This window comes from Danio rerio, chromosome 15 (assembly GCF_052040795.2).
Source record: "Danio rerio strain M-AB ecotype USA chromosome 15, GRCz13ab, whole genome shotgun sequence".
NCBI classification, from domain to species: domain Eukaryota; kingdom Metazoa; phylum Chordata; class Actinopteri; order Cypriniformes; family Danionidae; genus Danio; species Danio rerio.
In genome coordinates this window covers 31842198-31870000 of record NC_141035.1, presented here as the reverse complement: position 1 = coordinate 31870000, position 27803 = coordinate 31842198, and the positions used below count along the sequence as shown (strand labels likewise).

Sequence of the window (27803 nt, the reverse complement as noted above, 5' to 3'; positions counted from 1 at the left end):
CAGCTATGAGTAAAGTTGACCTCATAGAAGTTCTAATATTAACTATTATCCTTACTAATATTAACTATTATCCTATTATTCCATACTCTCAAAAATGCTGCCAGGTTCTGCTGTGTTCCGTAATACGAATGCAAAAACAGCATCTCTTACCAACTAGAATATGGCGTTTTTTCTGCACTTCGCTGAGCAGCAGTTCCACCTCTTGGAATGTGAAGCGTGACTTTCTTTTCTTAAAGCGCATCAAAGACCCTCCCGGCCTTCTGTACGGGTACGGCATAAACTCCGACATCCTTCCTCCTTCCAAAAACCCCTCGCTGTGTTACCAATCGCAGTCAAATCAAGCAAGGTTTCTACACAAAATCCATCAGAAGGTTTGCTGAGTTTAGATGGCTGAAATAAAAACAAACAATTAATTAAAATTATCGAAAAGAAGATTGTGTGAAACTAATCAATAAGAATAGACACTAATAAAACATAGAGACTATTGTACATTTTTACTGTGTAGAAATCATTTACCAAAAACATCTGAGAAGGCATACTAACGACAGCATTAATTTGGCAGCATAGTAAGACTATTTACAGACTGTTAACTAACAATTTATATTTGAATACTTCGCCACAATCTTGCAACTAACTAAATTTGACACATTTGTCAGGAAGATGATTTTTTTATGATTTGAAAAAACTATGGGCGTCACGGTGGCTTAGTGGTTAGCACTGTCGCTTCGCTGTTTCAAGTCCAGGCTGGGCTTATTGGCATTTCTGTGTGGAGTTTGCATGTTCTCCCCGTTTTTGCATGGGTTTCCTCTGGGTGCTCCTCTGGTTTCCCTCACAGTCCAAACACATGTGGTATAGGTGAATTGAATAAACTAAACTGGCCTTAGTGTATGTGTGTGTATGAATGTGTAGTGTGTCAAGGGTTTTGCAGGTTTCAGCAAGTTTTAGGACATTTTTAAGACCATTATGAATGAAATTCCAGACTCATACAGGGCTAAACGCTGGAAAATATTTTTATTTGCCCTATCAAACTTTATTAGAATTTAATAAATGTAATAATACAATAATAATCGAAAAAATAAGATTTTAGTTAATTTTAAGCAAAATATTTTAAATATTGTAAAATTTTATATATATTTTTTATTTTAAAAACTAAATATTGTCTGTCCAGGTCAGCTTCCTCAGCAGTAAACACATGGAAAGTGTTTAAACAAATGTTTTTGTGAGAAAAACAATTTAAAATATTATTGTAAATAGAGTTAAAAAGTACATTCTTAAATAAAAAGTTAAAAGGTTATAATTTATTTATTGGATGAGTGTTGGCCAGATTGGGTAGCTATAGATAAAGCAAAATTAAGACCTTTTTAAAAAGATTCTAGACTTACAACTCAATACTTTGGTAATTTTAAGACCCTGCACAGATACCCTGTGTATGGATGTTTCCCAGTACTGGGTTGCAGCTGGAGAGGCATCTGCTGTGTAAAACATATGCTGGATAAGTTGGCGTCTCATTCCACTGTGGCGACCCCAGATGAATAAAGGGACTAAGGCGAAGAAGAATGAATGAATGAATGAATGAATGAATAAATGAATGAAAAACCTATTTAGTATCCTCACTTATTCACAAAAGGCATTTTAGTAGAAAAAAAGCAGGTTAAAAGCAAATCCAAGGTTTACTTTTATGGTAATTTTTCTAATAATTTACTAAAATAATGAGTGCTCAAACTAATATTTATATATAAAGTGATTAAAGCATCTTGTTGACAAAATAGGCAAAAGAGGATTTTTACAAACATAAATTAAGTGTAATTTTAAAAACTAAAACATTTATAAATATAAATATTTCTGGGCTTCACAGTTAATCAATCCTTCAATAAAGTCTTTTACAAAACATTCTTCTTCTAAATATGCCTGACAATACTTTTTTTCTTTCGCACAAAAATGCTGTGACAATGAATAGCATTTTCTGTGTCTGCAATCAGCAAAGAATGGTAGAAATGTATGACAGTCATTATTTTTAAACACAGCATTTCACTTATCGTTTTGATGCTTGAAGAAACCCCCCTTTTTCTAATAATTATACTATAAATAATCCATGATTCATAATGCGATGACAGTGTCTTGTTCAGCTCTTTAAAATGACAGCACATGCACAGACAAGAGATTGTCTGGGCAAAGCACAGATTCTCATTTTTTCGGGATCCTTTTACTTTAAATTAACTGTTACAACTAATTGCGGCGTGATCTCACACCGCCTCGCCGGTGAGCCCATATGCTTCCTGCTTCTTTGTTGTTTTCCTGCCTTAATCGTCAGAGAGCAAAAGGAGCATAGAGAGACCCGAGCGAGCGCCATCACGGACATACAGCATCAACATCAAGCGCTCAAATCTCACATTTACGAAGGAGCACGCGCAAAAACACTCGCGCGATCGCGAAAAGCTCACATCGGATTTACAATTAGCCATAATTCGGTCAAAAAAAGCTAATAGGTTTATATAAACGGATCCCGTTCGCAGCTTTAGCCTAAATGCCGAGTGGGAAAATGGACTACGCACACATTTCGTAGACGCATTTCCGAACGAATTTGACGTCAAATGTTAACTGCGCGCATAGGAAGCGGCGATAAACTTTCTCGCCATTGATATTACTGATGAATGGAGTGTTAATTACCTACACTGCGGCCGAAAGTGTCCAATGATTTGTCGCTGTAGTCTTGCCCGATAAACTTCGTAGGCTGTGATCCCCTGCGTCGCGCAGACTCAGCTCTACGTGTTTTTCCCCCTCCACAACGATAGTTCGCCAACATTCTATAGTAATCCTGCCCTATGCCTGTGTGGAATACACAAACACGCGTACACGCACACTGTGGCCCAGGCTGAACGTGGAAATGTTCAACTCACAGTTGAAGAAAAGTACATTAAGTCGCCATTTTTTCACATACAATGGGAATTTATCGTAAATAATCTTATCGTGGAAGTGACGGGTTTTGTACGCATGGTCTCCCACTGTAGTATACAGTGTTTAGTAACCTTTAAGGCATAGAAAAGTTATTACAGGAAAACCTGGATTTTTTTTTATTTAGGAAATTGTTATTTCCTAGTGTGAAATAAATCAAATATATCAATTAGGCTGGATATAGAATTTTATTTAAATCTTTAAATTATTTTGATTTATAAATCAAGGAAAATATATTATAGCCTGTTTTATTATCTGATATAAGATTTTTTTGCTATACATAAAGCTACTCGATTAATTATTGCTTCTTATGAGTGTATTTCTAATTTAAAAACCACAAGAATTTGATAATGTATGTGTATAGTGTATTTTACTGTAAATAGTTAAATAAGCTATCATTAAAAATGCAAGACGATTATAAATGGTAAAAATAAGATTTTTGACAATTCATGATAGGCTATTCTGCATAGTAACAGTCTAGAATAAATGTAGGCCTTTACGCAACTGATTGAAGGAAAAACATTGGATTGTGTTGCATCTTTTGTCATTTATTTTGGGGTCTGCAGGTCGTAAATCTATCTGCAAAATCTTTCACTGACACAACCATGCGAATAAATGAAGCAGCAATATGTGCGGCATCAATATGTAATGTTTTATTTTCATAATTTGAACATTTCACTGATGAGGTGATTGTGAAAAAATTAGCACCACCATTTTGAGCTCTTCTGTCAGACAAGGGGAGTGGCACTGCAATCGCCTCGAGCAACCGGTAGGTGGGTGTAGTGAGATTTCCTCAAATGTGTCTGCATGAGTCTGAAAAAAGCTAAGTAGAGATGTGTCTTAAAGAGATAGTTCACCACCACAAAGTGAACATTAATCAAATTTATGCGTTTCCCAAACACATTCGCAGCCTTTTATCTGTAAAACATAGTTGGCGAGTTATTAGGAAAATTAGATTAATTAACCCTCAGATTCAACAAAAAATGTGACCCGAATGAAGACCATGCTGGCTTGCCAGACCGTAAAACCATCATTTGTGCTCCACAGAAGAGAAAATGAGTAGGATAATGATAAAAGCAAAATACAACTGCTATATAATGGCAGCTAGCTGATTTTTTTTTCCCAAAATGCAAAATAATATTCATGATAATCATGCTTTTGTAATTAACCTTGGGTTTAATACAAATAAAGCCCAAAAGGAATATGATTATTGTAGATAAATCATGCTAACCACAAAATCACAAAAGTTTAAACCATATTTGTAGTAAAACTGTGGTTATACTTAATAATAGCCTACATATTAATCTGTAATAAATCAACGTCCCAAAAATACACTTACTATAAAAAAAAAAACATGATGAAAAGGTTGTTTGTGTGTGTGCAGAGAACTTTCTGAAATGTTATTTCTGGTTCCCAGAACATTTTTATCAGTTAGCCATGCTTATTTTAGATAAATAGCAAGTTCCTGTTTTTTCAGGCTATCTTAATGTTGTTTTGAGAAAAAAAAAATCATTTAATATAATGTTAGTTAGTTGTTGTGGCTCTCCAGAAGAAACTGATTTAATTATTTTTCCCTGAATGATTTCTTAAGGATTATGTGACCCTGAAGTAATGATGTTAAACTTACAGCTTAAAATCACAAAAATAAATGACATTTATAAGATATATTAAAATAGTTTACAATATATTTTTATTGAATTGATCAAATAAATGCAGACTTGGTAAACAGAAGAGACATCTTTTAAAAAATGATAACAAATCTTAATGTTTTCAAACCTTTGACTGGTATACTTTAGAATAAAAATCCATTAGAAAAAGCACTCTTATCAACTCTTTTAAAACAAATTTATTAAAAATAAATAGACAAAAGAGATCACATTTACCTAAAAACTTTAGAAACTTTTTTTTTCTGAATAGTGAGCTATTACTACCCATCACAAGTGTTCTGTGGGTTTCAAAAACCAGGATAGCAGACTAAATGAAGTGCTTTCATGTACAATACATGCTTAAATTACAAACACAAAACAGATTAGTCAACATTCAATCCATTTTTCCTTAATGAAAGTACAGCTATGTTGTCAGGGCCTAATAATATTTCTTACTGTCATATCAGTAGGCAATCATTTAAATGTACAATTTGTATCATCATGTGCACATTTTGCTAAAGAAGACGTGTTTAACACAACAAAATCCTATGTTTTATCTTGATATTAGCTTTGTGGCTCTCTGGTTGGCCTCGTTGATGCGTGATTCATTGACCACGGCCTGCAAGAGAAGAATAGAGAACAAAGAATGATTAATAAAAGTAGGTTCAGCTGCTCTTTGATTTGCCTTCCAGACACTGACCTTGCTCTGTATGCGTTCAATCTGGACGTTCTGGGTGTCGATTTCATTTCCCATGTCGAGTGCCATGCTTCTGAGGTTGCCAAGGATACTGCCAACCTGGGCCAAATTCTCCTCCATTTCATCCTCCCTTGCATCATTTGTCACTCTGTCAAACAGTAAAACCAACAAAGACACACTTTCAAATCACTGTTGTCTTGAGATGTTTTTGGAATACTTTTTTTCAGAAAATTTTAATGAACAGAACACTAAAAACACTTTTAGATATATATTATAATTAGCATCGTCCACTAATAAAACAATCATAATCACCAATTGTAATCAGAAACTAATGATGCAATGCTTAATTAATTTTGATGACAAAATACAGTAATGCTATGCTATACTATCACGATTTACATTATGATATATTAATACAAGCATTTTCTATGCGATTATATTTTAATTAAAATTTCTGGTCAGAATTACTACTCCAATCTTCAGTGTCACTTCACTGTAATCATCCCAATATAACTATTTAGTGCTTAATAATTGTTTAACATTGTTAATGCATTTGTGGAAATTAAGGCTTAGAATAGATTCAGATGCCCCTCGATTTGCCAGGTCTCATTTTTATTCGATCCAATTGTTGATTTGGTTCTTGATTCTTAAAGGGACAGTTCACCCAAAAATGAGTCAGTCACACTCTCAGAAATAAAATAACAAAATCTGTCACTGGGGCGGTACCTTTTCAAAAAGTTTTTTTTTTTTGTTCTAACAGGTTCTTAAAGGTGCATATTAATACCTAAAACGTACAAATCTGTACCTTATAGTACCTTAAAGGTAAAAAAAGGAAACCTTATAGGTACAAATGTGTACACAATGTCCACCTGTAGAGTACAAAAGTGTTGAAACTGTTGAACCCAAAATAAGATATTTTTTAAAATGCTGGTAGCTATCACCCATTGACTTCCATAGTATTTTTTTTCTACAATGGAGGTCAATGCAATTGTATGCAGCCTTTATGATGCAAGCTAAGATTGCATCACTCAGCGATGCAATGTCAGACACAATGCACTCAAATGGTGTGAATGACGTCACTGTGAGGGGTAGGTTTAGGGGTGGGCTTAGGAGAGTCTATTAAAAAGCATTGGATGCGGCTCAGATTGCACTGCACCAAGTCTACATCCAGACCCCTCTAGGTCAAAGGGTAGCAGCAGCAAAGAACTTTTTTTTTTAATCTTCTTTTGTATTCAGCAAAAAAAAGAAATGCCACAAAAAGGTTTAAACCCATAAAAATAATGAATAAATGAGAATAAATTATGAATAATTACATTTTTGGTTGAACTATCCCTTTAATTTGACTTAATCGATAAAACAACAGTGAACATCTATTTACCAATGGTGAATTAATGGTCTCCACCAAAAATATTAAGCAGCATAAACTATATTCAACATTGCTGAAGAGCGCAAAGGTCCAGGCACCTTCTTATATATCCACCGCTCATGGTCATCTTCTCTCGCTCATCCACCACGCGAGAAGATGGCTGGCTCGACACCACTCCATCTTGATTATTACCCCACACCTTCTTATATGCTCCACTTGCTTCAAAGTCCTTTAATCTAAGAGAAACCATTTATGAAAGACATAAATTGTAGCAGATTAGTCATACCTCTAATCAAACAACCACAACTTTGAGAAATGATCTGTGATATTTAGGCAAAAGTTGCCTAAATGTTCGAGCAGAGTTCAGTGCTGACCCTGAGCATACAGTTAGCTGATTTCAAATTCACCACACAAAACATTATATAAAGTAAAAATAAAAAAAAATCACAGTAAATAACATTTAGTTGGCCTGACTTCTTTAGTCAAGGCTCATGAGCTTTAAAGAAGTGCGCCAGTCTTAAAAAGTAAAGCCAAAATAGTTTATCTCCCCCTGGTGGTTGGCTGCAGCATTGGTATTAACACCGTCTGCCCCATGGAAACGAAATGGACATGAACTCATCAACTAAATGTTTCCAAAACTTGGTTTCTGTCATTTTAGGTAGCTTATTCGTTTGAGTTTTTGTTTTTCCACTAAGATTGCTCTGAGCTAATTATTTGATTCTATAAAAATGAGGTGCATTGAAGTGTGCATGTGTTTGGGAATTTAATATCACCGCTTCTGCTGATTGTTATAAGGTACATGCAGAGCTTGCGTTTCTTCCCATATTAATAAACTTCCGGTGAACAGTTAATGTGACTTTTTTTCCATTTTATACGGTTCTTTTACAGCATCGATGTTCCAGTGTAATTTAAATACAATCAGTTAAATAGACTTTGACATTCGTTTAGTTGCTTAAGCGTAAAATGAGACAAAAAGCCGTTTACTTGCACGCGCCTGTCAGGATCGACAGGCTAGCGCAGAAGCTCCATTGAATATGCTGGGTTTAAATAAATGTTCATATTTTAAAAACATGGCAGGAAAAATTTAAATTTAATGCAGTGCTTCTTGCACATTCTGAGACCCACTTTTAATCCGATATCCCTGCCAGTGGATATTGTTGATTTTAAGAGAAAATAAAGCTTCTAGACAGTTAATAGACAGTTCACCGGAATCGCTTAACCCAGGTTATTGACTAATTAAAAGTGCTTCTGCATACTTCAACATATAACCTATTGTGCAGACTCTGGCCTTAAAAGATGACAGCAGCCATACATGGATCATTTTGGCTTCACTTTTATACAATGGAAGGAAGTGGAGATGTCTTTTGTATCAACAATTGAGATTAAATGTGGTAAAGTGATTTAAAAACAGAATAGTAACTTTACAAAAAGTGTTAACAGAATTTGGTCTTATTGTTTACATTTACATTCCTGTTGTTCTGATTATTATTCATATTTTGGTTGCAAAATACACCAAATATATGATTTGATTCAATGTTAAGAATCACAAACGACAATTGATAAAAAGACATATTTAAAAACCTGTAATATGCTTTTTGTATTTAAATGAAGTGATTTTGCTTGTAAATTCCTCCTCTTAGCCCTTTATTTATTTCTCTTAAAATTTTCAAATTAAGAGCACATGTAACCCCACTGGTCCTACACCACACAACCCGCTCTGAGCAGAGATCAAACCGGTGACTTTCCGCATGGGAGTGGGTTGCTCTACCAAGGAGGCTAAAGACCATAACCTCTAGTATCCGTCTCTAGAGGACCTTTATCGTCAGAGGAGTGAGGTTTACCTGCACAGCACTTCAGTAGCTGGCCTCTGCTACACACATATATTTCCTAGAAACAAAAGCCTTGCCAACCAGTTTTTACTGTGATTTCTTAAGTTTACACTAGCAACCACTGCATGCCACAAGATGGCTAAGATGCATGCAAAGTTTTCATGCAAGCACACTAGAAGCCGAGCCCCTGCAAACATCACATACTTATCACAGGAGCACAGACCACAGCATTTGCCCAGATCTGTAAGGTTTTTCTCAGCTTCCCTCATGTCCTGGTTGATCTGGTCCAGTCCTTCCTCAATCCGCTCCAGTTGCTCTGGATGACGGATGGTAGGATCATAAAGTATGGAGGTTTCGTGGGTTAAAGTATAGGGACAAGATAAAAAAAAAAAAAAAAAACATTGTCTATGCAAGAAGCACCACACGCCCACAAATGCCAATGGGCCAGACTTACTAACAGCATAACCTTAAGACAGGATGAACTTAAGACATGCAGTTCATAAACCATAAATTTAGAAACTCTTGAGATCTCCTCCATCTTGGAACTGTCAACTGGATCTCACGCACAGGAAACATTTAAGAGAAAAGTGTTTCAGATACAGATATTTTAAAAGATTGTTCAATTGTTCCGGTGCAACTTCTACAATCAGCAAGGAGAGTGTGGAAAAAAAGCAAGGAGAAAAACCAGGAATACTTATGATGTTAATGATATACACTCACCGGTCACTATGTTAGGTACACCTGTCCAGCTGCTCGTTAACACAAATGTCTGATCAGCCAATCACATGGCAGCAACTCAATGGATTTAGGTATGTAGACATGGTCCAGACAATCTACTGCAGTTCAAACTAAGCATCAGAATGGGGGAAGAAAAGGGATTCAAGTGACTTTGTACATGGCATGGTTGTTGGTGCCAGATGGGCTGGTCTGAGTATTTCAGAAACTGCTGATTTACTGGGATTTTCACGCACAACCATCTAGGGTTTACAAAAAACGCCCTAAAAAGAGAAAATATCCAGTGAGTAGCAGTTCTGTGGGCACAAATGCTTTGTTGATGCTAGGTACAGAGGAAAATGACCAGACTGGTTCAAGCTGAAAGGCAACAGTAACTCAAATAACCACTTGTTACAACCAGCGAGGTATGCAAAAGATCATCTTTGAACACACAACACGTCCAACCTTGAGGCGGATGGGCTACAGCAGCAGAAAGCCACACCAGATGTCATTTCTGTCACCTAAGAACAGGAAACTGACATCGGAAAAACGTTGCCATGGTCTGATGAGTCTAGATTTCTGCTGCGACATTCGGATTGTAGGGCCAGAATTTGGCGTCAACAACATAAAAGCAAGGATGGTGGTGGTGTAATGGTGTGGGGGATATTTTCTTGGCACACTTTGGGCCCATTAGTACAAATTGAGCATCTTGCAAATGCCACAGACCTACCTGACTGTTGTTGCTGACCATATCCATTCCTTTATAACCACAGTGTATCCATCTTCTGATGACTACTTTCAGCAGGATAACGCGCCATGTCATAAAGCGCGAATCATCTCAAACCAGTTTCTTGAACGTAAAAATGAGTTCACTGTATCAACTCAAATGTCCTCCACAGTCAACAGAGCTCAATCCAACAGAGCACCTTCGGGATGTGGTGGAGCAAGAGATTCCCATCATGGATATGCAGCCAACAAATCTACAGCAACTGTGTGATGCTATCATGTCAATATGGACCAAAATGTCTGAGGAATATTTCCAGTACCTTGTTGAATTTATGCCATGAAGGATTAAGGCAAAAGAGGGCCCGACCCGGTACTAGTAAGGCATACCTATTAAGTGGCCGGTGAAAGTATATATTCATACATGCACATAACTAGAGTTCAGCTTGCTTTTGATTGTTCATGAATTGGCATTGACTGTTCCAATATGGCAGATAACTTGTGTAAGGCAGTCAGCAGAAAAAAAACCCTAATAATGATCTGAATATGTGTTATATATGTAGTTGAAGTCAGATGTATTTTTTATTTTGTAAATATTTCCCAAATGATATTTAACAGAGCAAGGACATTTTCACAGTATGTCTGATAATATATGTTCTTCTGGAAAACGTCTTATTTGTTTTATTTTGGCTAGAATAAAAGCAGTTTTAATTTTTTAACCACCATTTTAAGGACAAAATTATTAGCCCCTTTAAGCTATATATTTTTTCGATAGTCTACAGAACAAACCATTCTTATACTATAACTTGCCCAAATACTCTAACCTGCCTAGTTAACCTAATTAACCCAGTTAACCCTTTAAATTTCACTTTAAGCTGATTGCTAGTGTCTTGAAAAATATAGAGTCAAATATTATTTACTGTCATCATGGCAAAGATAAAATAAATCAGCTATTAGAAATGAGTTATTAAAACTATTATGTTTAGAAATGTGTTGAAAAAATATTCTCTATGTTAAACAGAAATTATGGAAAAAAAATAAACAGGGGGGCTAATAATTCTGACTTCAACTGCATATACAGTACATAAATAATATTATTAATATCTGTAATATTTGTAGCTGGCAATACTGCAGTTTCCCTTTCAGGCACAGCATTACATATAAGGCTTATATATAATAAAGTATATATGAGTCTGAATATGAATTTAAGTTACAAATATCTGTGTTAATGTTTAAGCCCCCAAAATAAATTGAACACAAAAAGCATGTTTGATAAAAACAGTTTTTTCTACCAGACAACATTCACTGTAAAACCCGATAAGCTAACTCAAACCATTTAACTTTTGAAACAAAATGTTGAGTACTGCAAACTTACATATTTAGTGATTCATATGCACATATATTATTTGCGTTGATATCGTCAAACATTTACAGTATTCGTAACTTTAACATATTCATTTTCGTTATCAAACCAGTATCAAGTTCAGTTAACAGAATGAATTAAGTCCAAACAAATACAGTATAGCTATAAAGGGTTTGGTAAGTTATGGTTAGCGCAAAAAATAGAATTAATTCAGTCATTATTAATTGAATAATTTAATTTGAGTTTTTTAAATTATCAGTTAAACTAACTGATTTCCTTTAGTAATATCACTATAATGTTTTACAGTGTTGTTATCTACACATATTAATTATGAAGCTACATTAATTTGAATTTCTGCAAAACTTTTCACCCCCACCTGCACTTTACGGAATTATAGTCTCACATTAATTTGGCCTATTTAGTAAATCTGGCCCTGAACATCAATAACAGCTCTAGCTGAAAATGCCAAGCCAAATGGACAACATAAATGTAAAAATTATGGATTCAATTATGTATAAAAACCAACCAAAAATTATTGGTTCCAATTTAAAAAAAAAAAAACATGAGGCATTGCATCAACCTCTGCTCACAAAACAGCTAAAAACAAACAAATATAAAGCAACATCAAAGCAGGACAGCTTATCCAACGGGACAAATGCATGGGCAGAGAGGGGACATCATTGACTGCCCAGCCGTGGCTCAGGTGTCTGGGAGGAGACCTACTTTGTACATGGCCAGATGCACAGACCGCAACACATGGCCATGTCAGTCAGATTTTTCTCAGCCTCCTTCATGTCCTTGTTGATCTGATCCAAGCCCTCTTCTATGCGGTCCAGTTGTTCTGCCCATGCGGGGGAGATGGGGGAAGGCAGCAGGGAAATCGAAAGGGGGAAATATATGCAAGCATGCACACATAAAGACATACAAGGTTCCATATGTACAGAATCATATATAGCTATTTATATATGTCGTACTGAAAATAAGAATGAAGAGCAAAGTCTGTACTTCCACATCTTGTAAATATACAGCAGCATTAACATATTTCCTATAGATGCAATAATTAATGAGGCGTTTGTATGTAATTAGTTCATTGTTTAGCTCTATTTAACTACAGAGGGAACTCATTACCTCCCTGCTCGTCCAGCATAACAAGTGTCCTGATGCCCGCATCTTTACTCTGTTGAAGAATAATGAAAATGATTAAGCATTGAGGGAAACAATTCATCTCCATTTTCTTGGATTGATCAAAGATTAATTGTGGATATAAGTTTGTGATGGTGCTATTGTTGTATGGTGTTTAGTTTGTGCACTTATTTAAAAGAAGATCTGCTTTACGCAAATGGTCCCCTATTTTTTGTTTTATGAAAGAATGACAGATTCTTTATGATTATTCTAGCAGCGAGGAGCAAAACGTTGAGACAGCTAGTGAATTTACCATTTTAAAATCAAATAAAAATTATATGAATAGCTTAATATTTTTAATTTAACATTCATTCCAAGAAAGAAATTGTTTTATGGGTTTTTACAAACTTTTTCTGTTTTAGGCATTCATCTACACCACGGGTTCCCAAACATTTCAACCCATGACCCCCAAATTAACAATACCAGTGATTCAAGACCCCCAATATCCTTTGAGGTGGTTATAAACATACATAACAAGACTGATGACAGCAGCCAGAGGAAAGAATAACATCAAATTTACTCTCAGCCCCATAGACGCTGCATTAGAAACACCTCTCATAATCAGTTATTTGTTTCTTATAATTTAAAGCAAAGATGATATAATACATTCATAAATGAATATAAATGTTTATATATTTGTTTTATATAAATATTAAATACTTATATAAAAATTAAATATAAAATTTTTAATCATGATGACTGTTAAATGCATCATAGAAGTCTTGTGAAAAGGGTGCATAGGCCCAGGTCTATTCTTCATTTATTTTTATATTTTATGTATGTAAGTGGGCTGCACGGTGGCACAGTGGGTAGCACGTTTGCATCACAATAAGAAGGTCACTGGTTCGAGCCTTGGCTGGGTCAGTTGGCGTTTCTAGCGTGGGTTTCCTCTGGTTGCTCTGGTTTCCCCCACAAGTCCAAAGACGTGGTACAGGTGAACTGGGTGGGCTAGATTGTCCTTAGTCTATGTGTGTGGATTAGAGTGTATGAGTGTTTCCCAGTGATGGGTTGCAGTTGGAATGCTATCCGCTGCGTGAAACGTATGCTGGATAAGTTGGCAGTTCATTCCGCTGTGGTAACCCCAGATCAGTAAAGGGACGAAAAAAAAATAGGGAATGAGTGTATGCGAGTGTGCAGTAAATGTTGTCAAAGTTTCATCTGATGCCATAAAATCAACCTGATGCATCTGAAGCTATTGATGTTTCTTTAATATAATGTAATCACCTTAGGGGTCGCAATACAATGGAAAAAAAATCTATAGGCTGTTTTTTAATTAGTCTATTAACTACATTTTTTATATTCTGTAGGTTATGGATAAAATATGGTAATTCTAATAGTTTAATAAAATGAATTAGATTTTTTGGAAATCACTAAGTGACACCCCCTCATTATACAGTGAACCACTTTGTAAAACACTGGTCTGCCCAACAAGTGGTTAAACTTTTGAAAGGTTTAGCTTAAAATAAATATAAATTCCCAAAACAAAAACTGAGAAAAGTGAGAAAATACAGAGAATAATTTTTTAAGTAAACTGACCTGGCATGCACAATACAGCTTTTTTTCAGATAACATTTGATTGCAGACAACATAACATTTTAACACACTGTGATTTCACTAGAAAGTTTTAAAAAATGCAATAGGAATTTTTTTTTTTAAATGTTCACAAACTAAATCTGTCCTATGCAGGCATGAGACGATAACTGTTTTCAAGGTATACCATGGTTTAGAAAAGTCAAACCGCCAAAAATTTCTGCTATTGACCTTATTCTACAATGTGGAAGTGCACTCATTTTTGTGAGTGTTTTAGAACTTCCGATTCAGGATGTGACAAGGAATAATACATGGCTGAAAACGGTCAAATCACTTGACCTACAAACAAGTGTGTTCATAACTAATCAGACAAAGCAGAATAATATAATATGTAAATATCAGTTTGCAACACCAAGCAGCAAAACGATTTGTTTTTAACGTCTAGAAATCAATGGAAGTGAATGAGACCGGAAGTCTTGAGCCAAAAAGATTCAAATGGCTGTGCCTGCTCATACATGGAGAATAATGTGAATACCGTTCCTATGGTATATGTAATATTTCTTTATTTATGTTTTTTTTTTTAGGACAACAGTATCTCCAGTAGAAAAGATATTCAAGAATGCTGTTTTAATTGTAAAGAAATAAGTGTTTTTGAAACTACTGAAGACAGCAGAAGTCAATGATTCATTTGAATTATTTAGCCTGTCATGTTTACTGCTCTAAAATATTATAAAGTTTTCTCAAAAAAATATATATTGTGCTCAAAGGCGAGAAAAGTTTCTGTTTTTTACCCAGACATTTAAAAAGAATATATATATATATATATATATATATATATATATATATATATATATATATATATATATATATATATATATATATATATATATATATATCAGTAATCACAATACTGTGAAACCGTGATATTTTTATCCAAGGTTATCATACATTTAAAATCTTATACCGGCACATGCCTAGTCCCATGTTGACAGGGTACTTTCCACTGAGATACAACTTAATTTTACAAAATTACCATCAAGTGCTGATGATCACAGAATGAATTCATTGCAGTTATGAGACATATTATGCATTCATCCAGTTATGAATAATAATCACTCACCTCCTCCAATAGAAGCTTCATGTTTCTGGTGACCTCAAGAGACTGTCGGGTACAAATTAAAAATACAATGTCAAACATACACTATTTAAAACTGAATTTTATTAGTCAAATCGCACAAACTACAGTTTGATTTTAATGAAAATGCTATTTTGTACTCACTTTTGTACTCAATACTTCCACTGCAATATGTTGAAATGTTTGCCCTATATTGTTTTGTATATCACAGCCTATAAGACTAGTTTTAATTAGAGGAAGGCAATAATACAGATAGAACCATGAAGCCATTTCATTCAATTTAATGTGCACAAATTGATTTATCTAATGATTAGATATAATAACAAGCACAGTGTGTCTTGGCCCACGTCATGTGATTAAAGACAGGAAGAGTGTTCATTACCAATTACACAACACCCAATGGAAAATCTGGCAAGGAATAACAGCTTCATTACCATTTACTCATTACGTCAGTAAAATGGGAATCATAATAATACTGCAGGCACATCTATAACAGAGTTTAGCGTCATCATGAAGGTTGCTATGCACCATGGCAACTAATGAGACCTGTAGTAACCCTAATGGAAAATGCTTGATGTCATCAGTCTAGGCCTGTTGATGAGTTGTGCATCCTCATCAAATCAGGCCTGCAAAAACACACGCTATCAGCTGAAGTTCCACACAAATCAATGCAAGTCAGTGTTGAAGTTTGCCACGTTATTGATTGTTAGCGCATTACCTCATCAGTCATCTGATTGGCCTTCTTCTGTAACTCCTCCACTTCGGATCTCATGGTGGAGTCGGTAGCCATCCTAACTGAGCAAATACAGCAGGGGGGAGGACAGGTCGAGGGATGCGGTTATTCTTAGAGCAAAGGCTTTATAAGCTCAGCATGCCTTAGATTGACAGCAATAATTGGTCTGGTACGACGGAGAAGAAACGGCACGACAGAAAATCAGACCCCCTCCTTTGCGCAGCACCAATACCATCATTTATTAATTGCTAGGTGCGTCTCAGAATCAGCCTGCGTCTCGAGCATTAGGGTGGAAAATTATACATCTCGACTAACGTAACCAATCCTGGGGCTTCTGGTGTTTGGAGGTTGTGTTTAAGTTGTCACAGTGGCATTGCACCTTTATTTCATTGCTGAAGAAAGACGGCGGTAGGCTGTTTAAACGAAGCTGTGAGGCTTATTTGCTGGAGTAGTTCTTTGAGACATCTTTATTATAAATAATAAAAAAGTATCATTTTAATTATCAGCATTACTTAAAAGATAACATACAGTTGAAGTCAGAATTGTTAGCCCCCCTGAATTATTTGCCACCGTGTTTAATTTTTTCCCCAATTACTGTTTAATGGAGAGCAGATTTTTTTTCAACACATTTCTGAACATAATAGTTTTAATAACTAATTTCTAATAACTGATTTATTCTATCTTTGTCATGATGACAGTAAATAATATTTTACTAGATATTTTTCAAGACACTTCTATACAGATTAAAGTGACATTTAAAGGCTTAACTAGGTTAGTAAGGTTTTTAATTAGGCAAGCTATTGTTTAATGATGGTTTGTTCTGTAGACTATTGAGAAAAAAAATAGCTTAAAGGGGCTAATAATTTTATCCCTAAAATGGTTCTTAAAAAATTAAAAACTGATTTTATTCTAGCCTAAATAAAACAATTAAAGCTTTCACCAGAAGAAAAAATATTATCAGACATACTATGAAAATTTCATTGCTCTTTTTATCATCGTTTAATAAATATTAAAAAAAGAAAAAAATTCAAAGGGGGGGCTAATAATTCTGACTTCAACTGTATATGTAAAATTGAAAGGGATTAGTGTGTAACTTTTATACTGCCAACTGCTATACAGTTTTTATGGTATATGTAAGATTTCTTTATTTACGTTTTTAACAGTATCTCCAGCAGAAAATATATACAAGAATGCTGTTTTAAATTGTAAAGAAATCTGTTTCTAAAACTACCGAAGACAGCAGAAGTCAATGATTCATTTAAATTATTTAGCTTCATGTTTACTGCTCCAAAATACTTTAAATGTTTGTCAAAATAAAATATATCATGTTCAAATGGTAAAACGTTTTACATTTTTACCCAGACATTTAAAAAGAATATAATTTACAGCAGTAATCACAATACCACAATGTTTTTTTCCCAAGGTTATCATACATTCAGAATCGTATACCGACCCATGTCTAAACCATGCCATAAACCATGCCATGACCCTGTATTGATACAGTATGATAGCAAAGAATGAAATACATTTTCTGACTAAAATTCACAAAGTGCACATTATATTAGCCTACAGCATGGTTTCTCAAACTAAAGTTAAGTTGATGAAAGGGTAATGATAAAATAATGGGATAAATAAAAATATATAACAATTTTGTAACATCCTAAATTATAAAAAGGTCATTTGATTTATTTATTTTACTTTAAAAGTGCTTATTATGGCCCAGTGGCATAAAAGTATATGTCCTTAAAATTATGTTGCATATTCTCACCTATATTGATATATTTCCATTTTTAATAAAAACATTGCATGCATTATAGGTATATAATTTAGCAAATTAGCCTATTACAGCAGCAAAAATATATTTTTCATTTAGCAATCCGCAGGTTTGTACAACAATAAAATTGTGAAGCGGAGCAAAAGACAAAATACAAAAAACAGTACTAGTTGATTGGCATTTTAAATTGTGTATTGTTTTAAACAAGTTTAACTAACACAGGAGTGAATCTAAAGGCAAAGCTGTTCAGGATAAAGAAGAATTGAAGTTGGTGGTACATTCCGCTGTGGCGATCCCAGATTAATAAAGGGACTAAGCCGAAAAGAAAATGAATGAGCTTTAAATTGAGTGATATTTTAAAATAACTTTTCCCACACATAGAACAATACCAGAGATACACACATTTCACCAAACTGAAATTATATTCTTTCTTAATTTATTTTTTAATTATCAAAAGCTTGTTTATAGTCTTGTGTTTGTTATTCAGTCTTGTTATTTTAATATGGAAAACTATCTATCTATTAGTACAGACTCCTTACTCCATGTACATGGAGTCTGCCTGATCAATCTGTATTATATGGTTCAAAATATTAGCATGCAGATATATGGCTTGCTAGAAATCTTTGATCACATGTGAACCAATAAATCATGCCATGGCATATGGGTAAGCGCATTATAAAAAAAAAAAAGCTTTATTATTTAGCAGGTAACAGTTGGCTCTATACCATCACGACATTACTAATTAAAGATCATACTGGTTGTGCTTCAGAACACAGTGGACAGTATTATAAACACTGTAAACAACAATGTAAACATGGTCCATAGAGATTTAGGATCTTTTAAATTCTTATTATCTGAAACATTGGAAATTTGTGGAATTAAAGCCAGGTATATGTTACTGAAAAGTATATACAAGTTAACGCACAAAAAATGCATTAGTCTAATTTCATTAGAATATAGATGCTTTAATTTTACTTAAAACTCCTAAATTCTGTTTATAATGGCCTTTATTTTTATTTTACTTAACAAAAGCTAATTTGTCTACAAACCATGATTTACATCATACAAAGGACGAACATAAATGGAAAGAAAAAAGGGGGGAGGTGTTAAAGTTAAGACATGAATAAAATCAAATGTGTCCCGTTGAAACGGGCAAGATTTACTCATCACATTCCCCAGGGCAAAGCAAGCCACTGTATATAATTTATTGAACTGGGTTTTCCCATGGGTTTTAAACCACAGGTGGACATGCACTTAATTAAGTGATTTCATCAGTTCATTTTTAAAAGACCACTGTCCAAACACAAAGGTAGCTTGCACTAAATATATATATATATATATATATATATATATATATATATATATATATATATATATATATATATATATATATATATATTGTTATTTATAACTAGCTTTAAAATCTTTACTAATAATGTAATGTTATGAGCTGTAATTGAATGATGATGATAACAACAATCTGTCAAGATAATATTTTTTACTGTATATTTACATACTTTTTTTTTGTGTATATAATGTTTAACTGACAACACTTTACAATATGGTCCATTAGTTAACATTAGTTTATCTCTTATGAAGATGATTTTAGAATAATAATAGTGTAGTAACCAACCATGCGTTGAGCGTATTGATTGCCATTATTTTTTACTACAAATGATTAAACTGTGATTAGTGCAGCCCCGTTTATTATATCAAAACCATAGTTAAGTTTTGCATTAACTGACATTCACTGTGGATTACCTTTATAAATCCCTGTTCTGCCAAATACGAGTCGTGTTTGTCAATGTTAACTAAGATTAATATATTTAATTGAAATAATAAAAAGGTAATTTTCAAGTTCACCAATGTCAACAAACCTTATAGTAGTAAAGTGTAGCTGTTTATATAGCTGATATTATTTGCCAATCGATTACTAAAACTTTCACAAATCACTTATGCAATCTCACCAATCATATCAGAATGATACGTGATAAAATTACATTGAACAGCCGAATCGCATCCTAATGCAACATTAAAGCTATACGAACGCCATCATCTCTAATACACTTTTTAATAAGTTCGGTTATATAAAAACTCTACAAGATCTAAAATAAAAAAATTATATAACTCACCGTATGACAGCAGGTACACGTTTAAGCGTTATTTTCCCTGAGGATGGTCAAAAACAAAGATCGTTTTGTTCACCAACTCTCGCTCCACACCTGTGTTTGCTCATCGATCTGATTCAGCATCATGTACTCGGCGAGAGCAGGCAGTTGTTCTCATCCCAGGTAACTCTTAAGACTCCGCCCCTTCTCAAAGCTGATTGGCTGAAGTGATATGCATTATCTCGCGCTGGGGATTTTGATTGGGTGTTGCAACCGTCAGTCATTTCCTACCTCAGCTCCTGATGCGGGTAGCTCGAGTTGCCTGCGCAACTGGTGTTTGCACATGTAATGAGTCAAAATCTCCTTTGTATGTCCAGAACAAATATCATTTATTTGTGCATCAGAGTAATAAGTTTGCAAAATTAACAGCTGACTCATTTCCTCAGTTATTAAACAATATGGCTCTGGAATGTCCTCAAAAGCGATCATCTCAACAACCTATTCAATCTTTGGTTGAAATTAATATGAAGCCACAATCATGGAATAAATGAAAATTGGCATGGAATAAAAAAATGAATATGTGGCACAAAGTGGAACCTTTAAAGATAGCAATGTAAACACACTCTGTCTAGCGTTGCGACAAAGCTGCCACCTAGTGTGAAGGCACTGTATGATCATGCTGTCATGCTAACAATGAAACTAAACATTATGTCAGTTATTAAGACACAAAGACATTTGGCAACGACAGACTGCAAAGAAACTGACAAAAGAATATAATCAAGATGGTGTTGTGCATCAATCAGGAGTACATAGTCAGCTGCAACCACTGTGAAGAAAAAACAAAGGAGTTATATAAGAGCTGATTTAGGAGAAGGAATGAATTGTGGTCTTCATTATAGCTAGCATAAAGTACCTCTTGAATGTCAACTTTAATGGTGCCATTGTTGTCCTTATCAAGTGTCTTGAAGGCACCTGGAAATAAAAAAGCATTACCGATGCAATTCATTTTAAGTCTAATAATATACGTAGACCTGGAAAAATGAACGTACGACACATAGCATCCAGGCGCACGAGACATCCAATGTAATTGTCAAAGTCCATGTTTCCCATTTCATCACTATAACGACGAACGATCAGCTGGAATAGCTGGTCATTGAGTGGGAAGCCTAAAGATGGGAAAATAAAAATATATTTTAAAAAACATTTTAATAAATCATTCTGTTCCACTATGATTTGTTGCATGTGAATTAAGGCTGATCGATACACAAGCATATTTATTTATTTTTGTTTTAAATAAAAATGATAGCCCCATTTTAAAAAGGGTCTCTTTTGGAAGATATGAGTTTCAGGTGTCGCAAAATGCGTCAGCTGTTTTTGCTTGAAACATCTATATAATGGCTTGCTGTGATTTTTTTACCTAATTTGCTGTAATTTTCTTTTCTTTTTTGCATGAAAAGATCTATTTTTTGTGTGCCTCTTTACATGTAAATAAGCTGTTACTGCTTCTCCAACCCCCTTTTCAGAAGAGGGTGGAGCCTTTACAGTCAATAGGTATGTTCGACTAGAAGCAGCCAGTGTTGCCAACTTAGGTGCTTTCACATCTGTGGTTAAGTTCATTTGGTTCAACCAAGGGCAACAAATGATACATCGTAGCATGTTTCTGCTAATTTAGGGTCCTGAACAGCAGTGTTTTAATGCATTGCAAACTGCGAAGGCCGTTTCCTCCACTTCAGGAGGAGGTGTGAATTTATTTAGCTATACTGTGACATGGTCATCTTCCTGAAATATTACCAATCCATCAGGTAAGGCTTTTATCTCTTTTTCTCTCTCTGTTAAAATTGTTAGTAAAGCGCTGTCAACAAATATTTTCCTCCACATCCCATAATACACAGCGCATCAGACTACTGGAGCTAAATTAGTTCATAAAGGCGCAGTACTTTTTGCGGTTAGGTTTGTTCTAGTTCGGATTATGTTTTCACCACAAACGAACCGCTCCTCTTCAAGGAAGTCTCAGTGCGCTTTTTGGGTCTGCTTCTGCTGCGCACTCGAGCGCGATTGTTACATTCACACCTGCCAAAACAAACCGCTCCAAGAGCAAAAATGAACTCTAATGCGATTCAAGCAAACTAAAAAAGGCATGTGTGAAAACACCCTTAAATACTATATTTAGCAACTTTTCAGACTCCCTTAGCGACATATTAATAAACAAATGACTAGCAACTTTTTTGGTTTTAATGGGGATTTTTATAGACTCTCATGTGTCCATACTGTATCGTTCCTACTCTTCTCAACAAGCTGCGGGTGATGCCGTTGGCCCCTCCCCTGCCTCAGAGCACTCAGTGGTGGCCCAGTCCTCCAGGGAGTACTGAAGTCTCTCCCACCTGCAGCCAGGGAGTAGATCACCCCTCTGCATACTGACTGCAAATGATTTAGCACCGCGAGTGTGAGGCATTTCCCTTGTACAGTCAAACCGATCTGCTTGTCCTTTGTTTTAAATTAAACAAATTAATTTGTCCATTTATTCTTTTCTTGTTCACAATCACAGATATTTTATTGACAGTTTCGAAACTTGTCTGCATTTATTACATCTGAAAGATTACTGAACATTCACTACACATCTATACTGACATGCTGTATGCAAACAGCAATAAATTTAGTTGACATGCATACATGAAGCGTTTGGCAACGACAGCGTTATTGACAGAGTTTGTCATTTAGCGGCTTTTCGGGCAGAGCTTAGCCCCTTTTAATTGAAAATAGTTGGCAACAATGGAAGCAGCATTGCAACACACCAATTAGAATTAGTGCTTAATGTTAACGTACCATGAGAGCAACTAGAGAGCTGTATGCTTTTGAATGGCTCTCGTGACAGATCAGTCTGCACACTGCTGCTTCAAGTCAAACACACTTTATGCACTGGATTCTCCAACAACAATTAACAAATATGTGCATGCGTTGTTAAAACCTGCCAGTTTAAACTCCTTGTATAGGATTTTTTTGAACGCACAGAGACAAAGCAGTTATATGTGTATCAGTATATTAGATCTGTGATCACAACTCTGCCATTTTTTAAATCCAGGAATTTTTTAAACCCAGGATATTGTGGAGTGTATATTCCAGAGTTAAACTCAGGTCTATAGCTGAAGTGTTTAAGGGTGTTCATAAACAGTGCTCACTGATACACTTCACTTTGGAGTGAACTTTGTGCTATGTAAATTTGCAGACAGTGTTCATGTTCAAACATCATTATGCATTAAATGAAACCTAAAGTGTAAAAACATTACAGGACCCCGTTAGGACAGACAGCGGCACTCACCTGCTGCTTTAAAAGCTCCAGGCAGCTCATCAGACCCAATCACACCAGATTGATCGGCATCATATTTCTTGTAAATGGCCTGGAATTTCAAAAATAGTTAAATAGTTTGTCTTAAAAAGTATCTCAAAGCAAATGAAGCATAGTAAAGTGTTTGTACCTGCCACCTCTTGATGTTATTCCAAAGATAATTAAATTCTTCAAAACCCAGTTTTCCAGTACTGTCACTCTGTGAGCAGATAATGAAGGCAAAAACTGATGTAAAGTATGTGCACTTATTCACAAAATGAATAATTAGCACTCTTCTATTAAGATGACTGAATAAAAGGATACATCCATGACAGCCACCATGCTTCTGCAGGACTCAATGGAGAAACCATCTGTCTTCAGATCACCATCTAGTGGTAAAATATTGGCTCATCTTAGTATAATTGACATGATCACAGTTTATACATGTTAAATATTTACATCTGGTATTAAAATGTGCATTGGTCAATCTGATCACAAGTGGAATTAAAGGTGTAAACAGAGTAAAGAATGTTTTAAGCTTGTCCACTTTTGCATTGCTATTCAAATGCTGTAGATTGTTTCCTTATTGCATGGTAGAATGAATTCAATCAGCCACAAAACACCTCCTATTCCCCAGCTCCTGACCAACTAATACATATTACAGGCTGTGTTTATGTAGCCAGACGAGATTTAAACTTTCCCAATTAAATTAGAAGTTTGTAAAAGGTGAAACATGTTCTCTTTCAAGTCCCGATTCTCCCACAAATCCAAAGTGATTGGTGTAGAATTGCTTTTCTTTGGTCTCCTTTCACATTTATGTGCAAATTATGTGAGCCTACTTCACAATATAAGTTCAAAAGATAAGAACAGTCCATACATTTACCTGCCCATAAACCCTCGCCTTATGGAAAATAGGAAAGTGGTCAAGTCACTTTTGTAACTTACAAAGTGTAAACTGGAGTGCGTTTCTCTCATCTACTTGATTTCCAATCAACCAAAACCCATTCATACCAGATGTACACAAGCTTGAAGAAACTCACGTTTTGAAATAATCTTGTTGAGGATGGTCATCAGTTCCTTAGGGCTCACCTCCATGTCCTATGATGGGAGGAAATTAATAATGATTTTTTAAAAATGTCAGAACAGCCAATGTTTGATTTTAAAACTTAAATAGATCAAGCTCAACTATTACAATTTGTTTTTCAAATTAGTGAGATAGAGAACTTTCCAAAACATAGAGATATACAGTGCTCAGCATAATTGAGTAGACCCCATTTTGAAAATGAAATTTATATCCATTTCTCAGTGGATATATGCAAAGTATTTTGGTGCATTTAAACAAAACAGATTTATTAAACGGATATATTTATTATAATAATTTTTGAGTCACCAAAAATATTTATAAATAAAAAGATGAATTAAATTCAAGCAAAATATTGCAAAAACAATTCCAACCTACAAAATTTCAACTCAATTTTATTTGATTTTCTCTTTTCTCTTGATTTTATCTCTTTTTAAATTTGTATTTAATATTTTTAGGTTAGCTTTTGGACCATTATTGTAAGTTTGTTTGTTAGATATGCTTCAGATTCGGCTTCAGTACTGACTAAACTAATGTATATACACAAATATAATATTGTATACGTTTCTATTAAAAATATGAATTTAAAATATAGATTCAGGAGGGATGTACTTGCATATGCTGAGCACTGTAAATATTTTATACAAGTAATCCACAGAATGACTTTTAAAAAGTATTTAAAAAATCAAATAGAAATAAAAGTAAAATACAACTAAAAATCAAATAGAATTAAAAAGCTTTTTAGGAGATTTGCAAGGTACTTGTTTTATACTTTATAACTACACCCTTATTGTTCACACTTATTATTATGTGCTTGTTTGAAAACAGTGTTGTCATGACAGCAGAAAAAGAGAAAGAAAGTGAAGAAGAAACACAAATATACTTATTATGACTAATAAGATAACATCTTAATGATATCTTCAATGTTGTTTTTATAATATTATGTTTTATAATTTTCCACTACTGTAAAAATAAAAGTATTTCTACATCTAAAGAATCCAATGCTTCAGTAAAGCAGGCTTCCACACCCATCTCTGAGTCATCACAGACCAAACCTATCTGCACAGTCTTCTTCACAATGGCAGGAATGTGAAAAGAAGGAAGAGCCAGTCATAGTTCTAGCCCCTGAACCAGTTTGGCACTGTATAACTACGCACGGGTTGTCGGTTTGAAGTTAAGTAACTCTGAATGAGATTTACAAGCTGTATGGAGTAAAAGCCACCATGGGCGGAGTGAAGAATGGAATGCAGGCTATCCCTTTTGGAAAACTCCATGTTGACACTGGAACATCTGATGATTGTTTTCAAATCTGTCTGATTTGTGCTAAAAGCCTTTTTATGCATTGTCATATGCATGTTTTTAAATTTTTATGAAGGTAAATATAGGTCTTTTAAGGCCAAATAAAGAAAATGTATTATTCAAAGGACATAAATATGTTCTGTAAAATGCAAGCATATAGGGAGCACACAATATGTTGTGGGGATTAACTCATAACTGTTCACATGAACGTATTAGAAACTGCACCATAATGCACTCAACAACATCCCAGCCCTTCAATAAAATGGAAATTAAAAACAACATTGGAAGGAACAGATAAAGCATGTACACACACACACACACACACACACACACACAGAAAGAAAGAGACAGCAGGTCAGATCTACTCACATCCCCTGCAAGCTGCTGAAACACTTTGCGAAACTGTCTCTCCTCATCAGTTTCATTATGGCTTGCATATGCAAGTGGTCTTTTGGGAGGAGGCTGGAAAATTAGACAAGTTAAGTTCTATGAGAAGTCCATTAAACTTTTTTTTTAAATGTGCCAAGGCAGGAACTCAATGGAGCACTTTATCTGGATTTCCAGGAAGTGCTTACTTAACAACATGGTACAACCCTTAACTCAACCACAAACACTATGAAACCATTAAAAATATATACGTAACTTACAGGGTCAGAAGGAACGAACTGGTCGATGTTGCTGTGATGGGATTTAAAAAAAAAAGACACAAATATATGTCAATGATTACATGCTGAAAATGTAGCTGTTTTGTTTAAATAGCAAATAGAGGTTATACTGTACCTGACAACATCTACGAGCCCTTTAATTATTTTGGTCATAAACATCTTGAACACTGAAGGCAGGAAAATACAATCTAAACATAAGATCAAACAAAAATATATAACACAAAATTAGCCAAAATACTAGTTATTATCCCAAAAAATATTTATAGTAAATAAAAGTAAACATATTCATGACTGTTTAAAAGGGTAATTCAATAAAACAACTCGTTTCATGCATTTTAGCACTTAAAATGATGTGACCTATGTGAGAATTTAAATGAAAACGTGAATTATAGCATATTAACAGATTTGATCCTGTTTTAGGTTTAACTGTAATGTTAGTGTAGCAGCAGGAGGCCCTTTTTTAATCCTGACGCACATCAGAAATTAGTAATTCAATCCATTAAACTAGCAATAGATGATAACTTACCAGAACAAAGACGACGAATAGGTTAAAGGAAAGTGTATAGAGAGAAAACGACCCGCAGGAAAGGTTCTGAAAATAAACGTAGAAGCAGTTTACCGATGGCGAGTTGTTCTTGACTTGCTAAGCAACTCCACACCCAATCCACTTTGTGAAACTCTGGGTCCTAAATCTAACCGGGTTTTACGACTAACACTGCAGAGAGGTTGCATCCTTTGCGCCATGGAAAGACATTACAGCGCTCTAGCGTACTAACGTTGTATCGCATATTTGGCTCAAATAAAACGTTACATGTATTCTAGAAACTAAAATGAAAAAAATATATTGTTAAAAAATTGCTATTTGAACATAACTTTTGAATTTAATTAAATAAATAAATGTATGAATAAATAAGAAAATTACATTAATCAAACAAAAAGATGATTAACACTTAAGCACAATCAATACATAAAAGAGTGGTGATGGTTAGAAATAAAAATAAATAAATAAAAATAAATAAATAATAATAAACGCATAAATCACAATAAACAATTAAAATGTTGCTTGAAACAGCCTTAACTAATAGCCTTAACAACGGAAAAATCAAACCAAAACATATCACAAATAAATTTGATTGGATCTACTGCTACTACTACTTCTACTACTACTACTACTACTACTACTACTACTAATAATAATAATAATAATAATAATAATAATAATAATAAATCACAACATTAAATTCTATTAAAAAGATAGAAATTACAAAATTCTATATCTTTTTATGTAAATGTTGTTACATTGTAATCTTTTATTGGAATAATATAGAAAGAAATTTGAAATGGTAAAAAAATATGGTCTTTGCAACAAAAATATTTCCTCACCAATAAGGTCAAAAGAGTATCTTTTAAATTAATCAACAAATTTTATCATATTAAACAGTTTTGTTTAACTCTAATATTGATGTAAAATATTTTCATTTTGTCAATTTCATACTGAAGCTGTTTTCCATTCATATTTTGGGAACTATGCTGTACAATTTTGGAAACATATTAGTTATATATATATATATATATATATATATATATATATATATATATATATATATATATATATATATATATATATATATATATATATATATATGTGTGTGTGTATAATATACAACACGATGTTTCTGTTACT

General features: G+C 34.2%; 3 protein-coding genes across 17 annotated transcripts in view; all 3 read right to left on the bottom strand.

Moving 5' to 3' along the window:
• zgc:113149 overlaps positions 1 to 2808 on the bottom strand; it is a 12535-nt gene extending 9727 nt beyond the window's left edge. Inside the window, exons 1-3 of one of the 9 annotated variants that reach the window (XM_087282926.1) lie at positions 2668 to 2781; positions 1383 to 1541; positions 151 to 390 (exon numbers count right to left, since the gene is read on the bottom strand). In XM_087282926.1, the coding sequence (XP_087139052.1) occupies positions 151 to 289 (139 nt within the window). In that variant the 5' untranslated portion in view covers positions 290 to 390; positions 1383 to 1541; positions 2668 to 2781. 9 annotated transcript variants of the gene reach the window in all.
• Positions 2809 to 4625: 1817 nt separating this feature from the next.
• On the bottom strand, positions 4626 to 19918 carry zgc:101731. Of its 6 annotated transcripts, none has more exons than XM_087282797.1 (9): positions 19777 to 19908; positions 15856 to 15932; positions 15123 to 15164; positions 12419 to 12467; positions 12014 to 12131; positions 8695 to 8806; positions 6760 to 6897; positions 5299 to 5443; positions 4626 to 5217 (listed from the first exon to the last, which is right to left on the bottom strand). In XM_087282797.1, the coding sequence occupies exons 6-9, from the start codon at positions 8757 to 8759 to the stop codon at positions 5152 to 5154; spliced, it is 414 nt and encodes a 137-aa protein (XP_087138923.1). In that variant the 5' UTR covers positions 8760 to 8806; positions 12014 to 12131; positions 12419 to 12467; positions 15123 to 15164; positions 15856 to 15932; positions 19777 to 19908; the 3' UTR covers positions 4626 to 5151. The 6 variants fall into 6 exon arrangements, with proteins under 6 accessions (XP_087138923.1, XP_087138924.1, NP_001020729.1 ...); XM_087282798.1 differs by having other exon boundaries at positions 15856 to 15928; NM_001025558.2 differs by lacking the exon at positions 8695 to 8806 and having other exon boundaries at positions 15856 to 15928; positions 19777 to 19918.
• A 198-nt stretch (positions 19919 to 20116) lies between these two features.
• On the bottom strand, positions 20117 to 26800 carry capns1b (calpain, small subunit 1 b). 2 transcript variants are annotated; one of them, XM_087283079.1, is made up of 11 exons: positions 26739 to 26800; positions 26235 to 26307; positions 26102 to 26132; positions 25824 to 25916; positions 24115 to 24172; positions 23399 to 23463; positions 23226 to 23294; positions 23069 to 23147; positions 20802 to 20918; positions 20666 to 20724; positions 20117 to 20578 (listed from the first exon to the last, which is right to left on the bottom strand). In XM_087283079.1, exons 2-11 carry the CDS (start codon positions 26276 to 26278, stop codon positions 20552 to 20554), a joined length of 642 nt encoding a protein of 213 aa, XP_087139205.1. In that variant the 5' UTR covers positions 26279 to 26307; positions 26739 to 26800; the 3' UTR covers positions 20117 to 20551.
• Positions 26801 to 27803: the final 1003 nt, after the last annotated feature.

What these genes read in the sequence shown, in the direction of transcription:
- capns1b (XM_087283079.1), bottom strand. Translation starts at nt 26,278, where the DNA reads ATGTTTATGACCAAAATAATTAAAGGGCTCGTAGATGTTGTCAG. An exon ending in TTCAGCAGCTTGCAGGGGAT is followed by an intron (nt 24,173 to 25,823) that starts GTGAGTAGATCT and finishes CTCCCATCATAG; the next exon opens with GACATGGAGGTGAGCCCTAA. An exon ending in ATAACATCAAGAGGTGGCAG is followed by an intron (nt 23,148 to 23,225) that starts GTACAAACACTT and finishes TTGAAATTCCAG; the next exon opens with GCCATTTACAAGAAATATGA.
- zgc:101731 (NM_001025558.2), bottom strand. Translation starts at nt 15,927, where the DNA reads ATGGCTACCGACTCCACCATGAGATCCGAAGTGGAGGAGTTACAGAAG. An exon ending in TATGCTGGACGAGCAGGGAG is followed by an intron (nt 12,132 to 12,418) that starts GTAATGAGTTCC and finishes CCGCATGGGCAG; the next exon opens with AACAACTGGACCGCATAGAA. An exon ending in AGCGGTGGATATATAAGAAG is followed by an intron (nt 5,444 to 6,759) that starts GTGCCTGGACCT and finishes ACTGTTTGACAG; the next exon opens with AGTGACAAATGATGCAAGGG.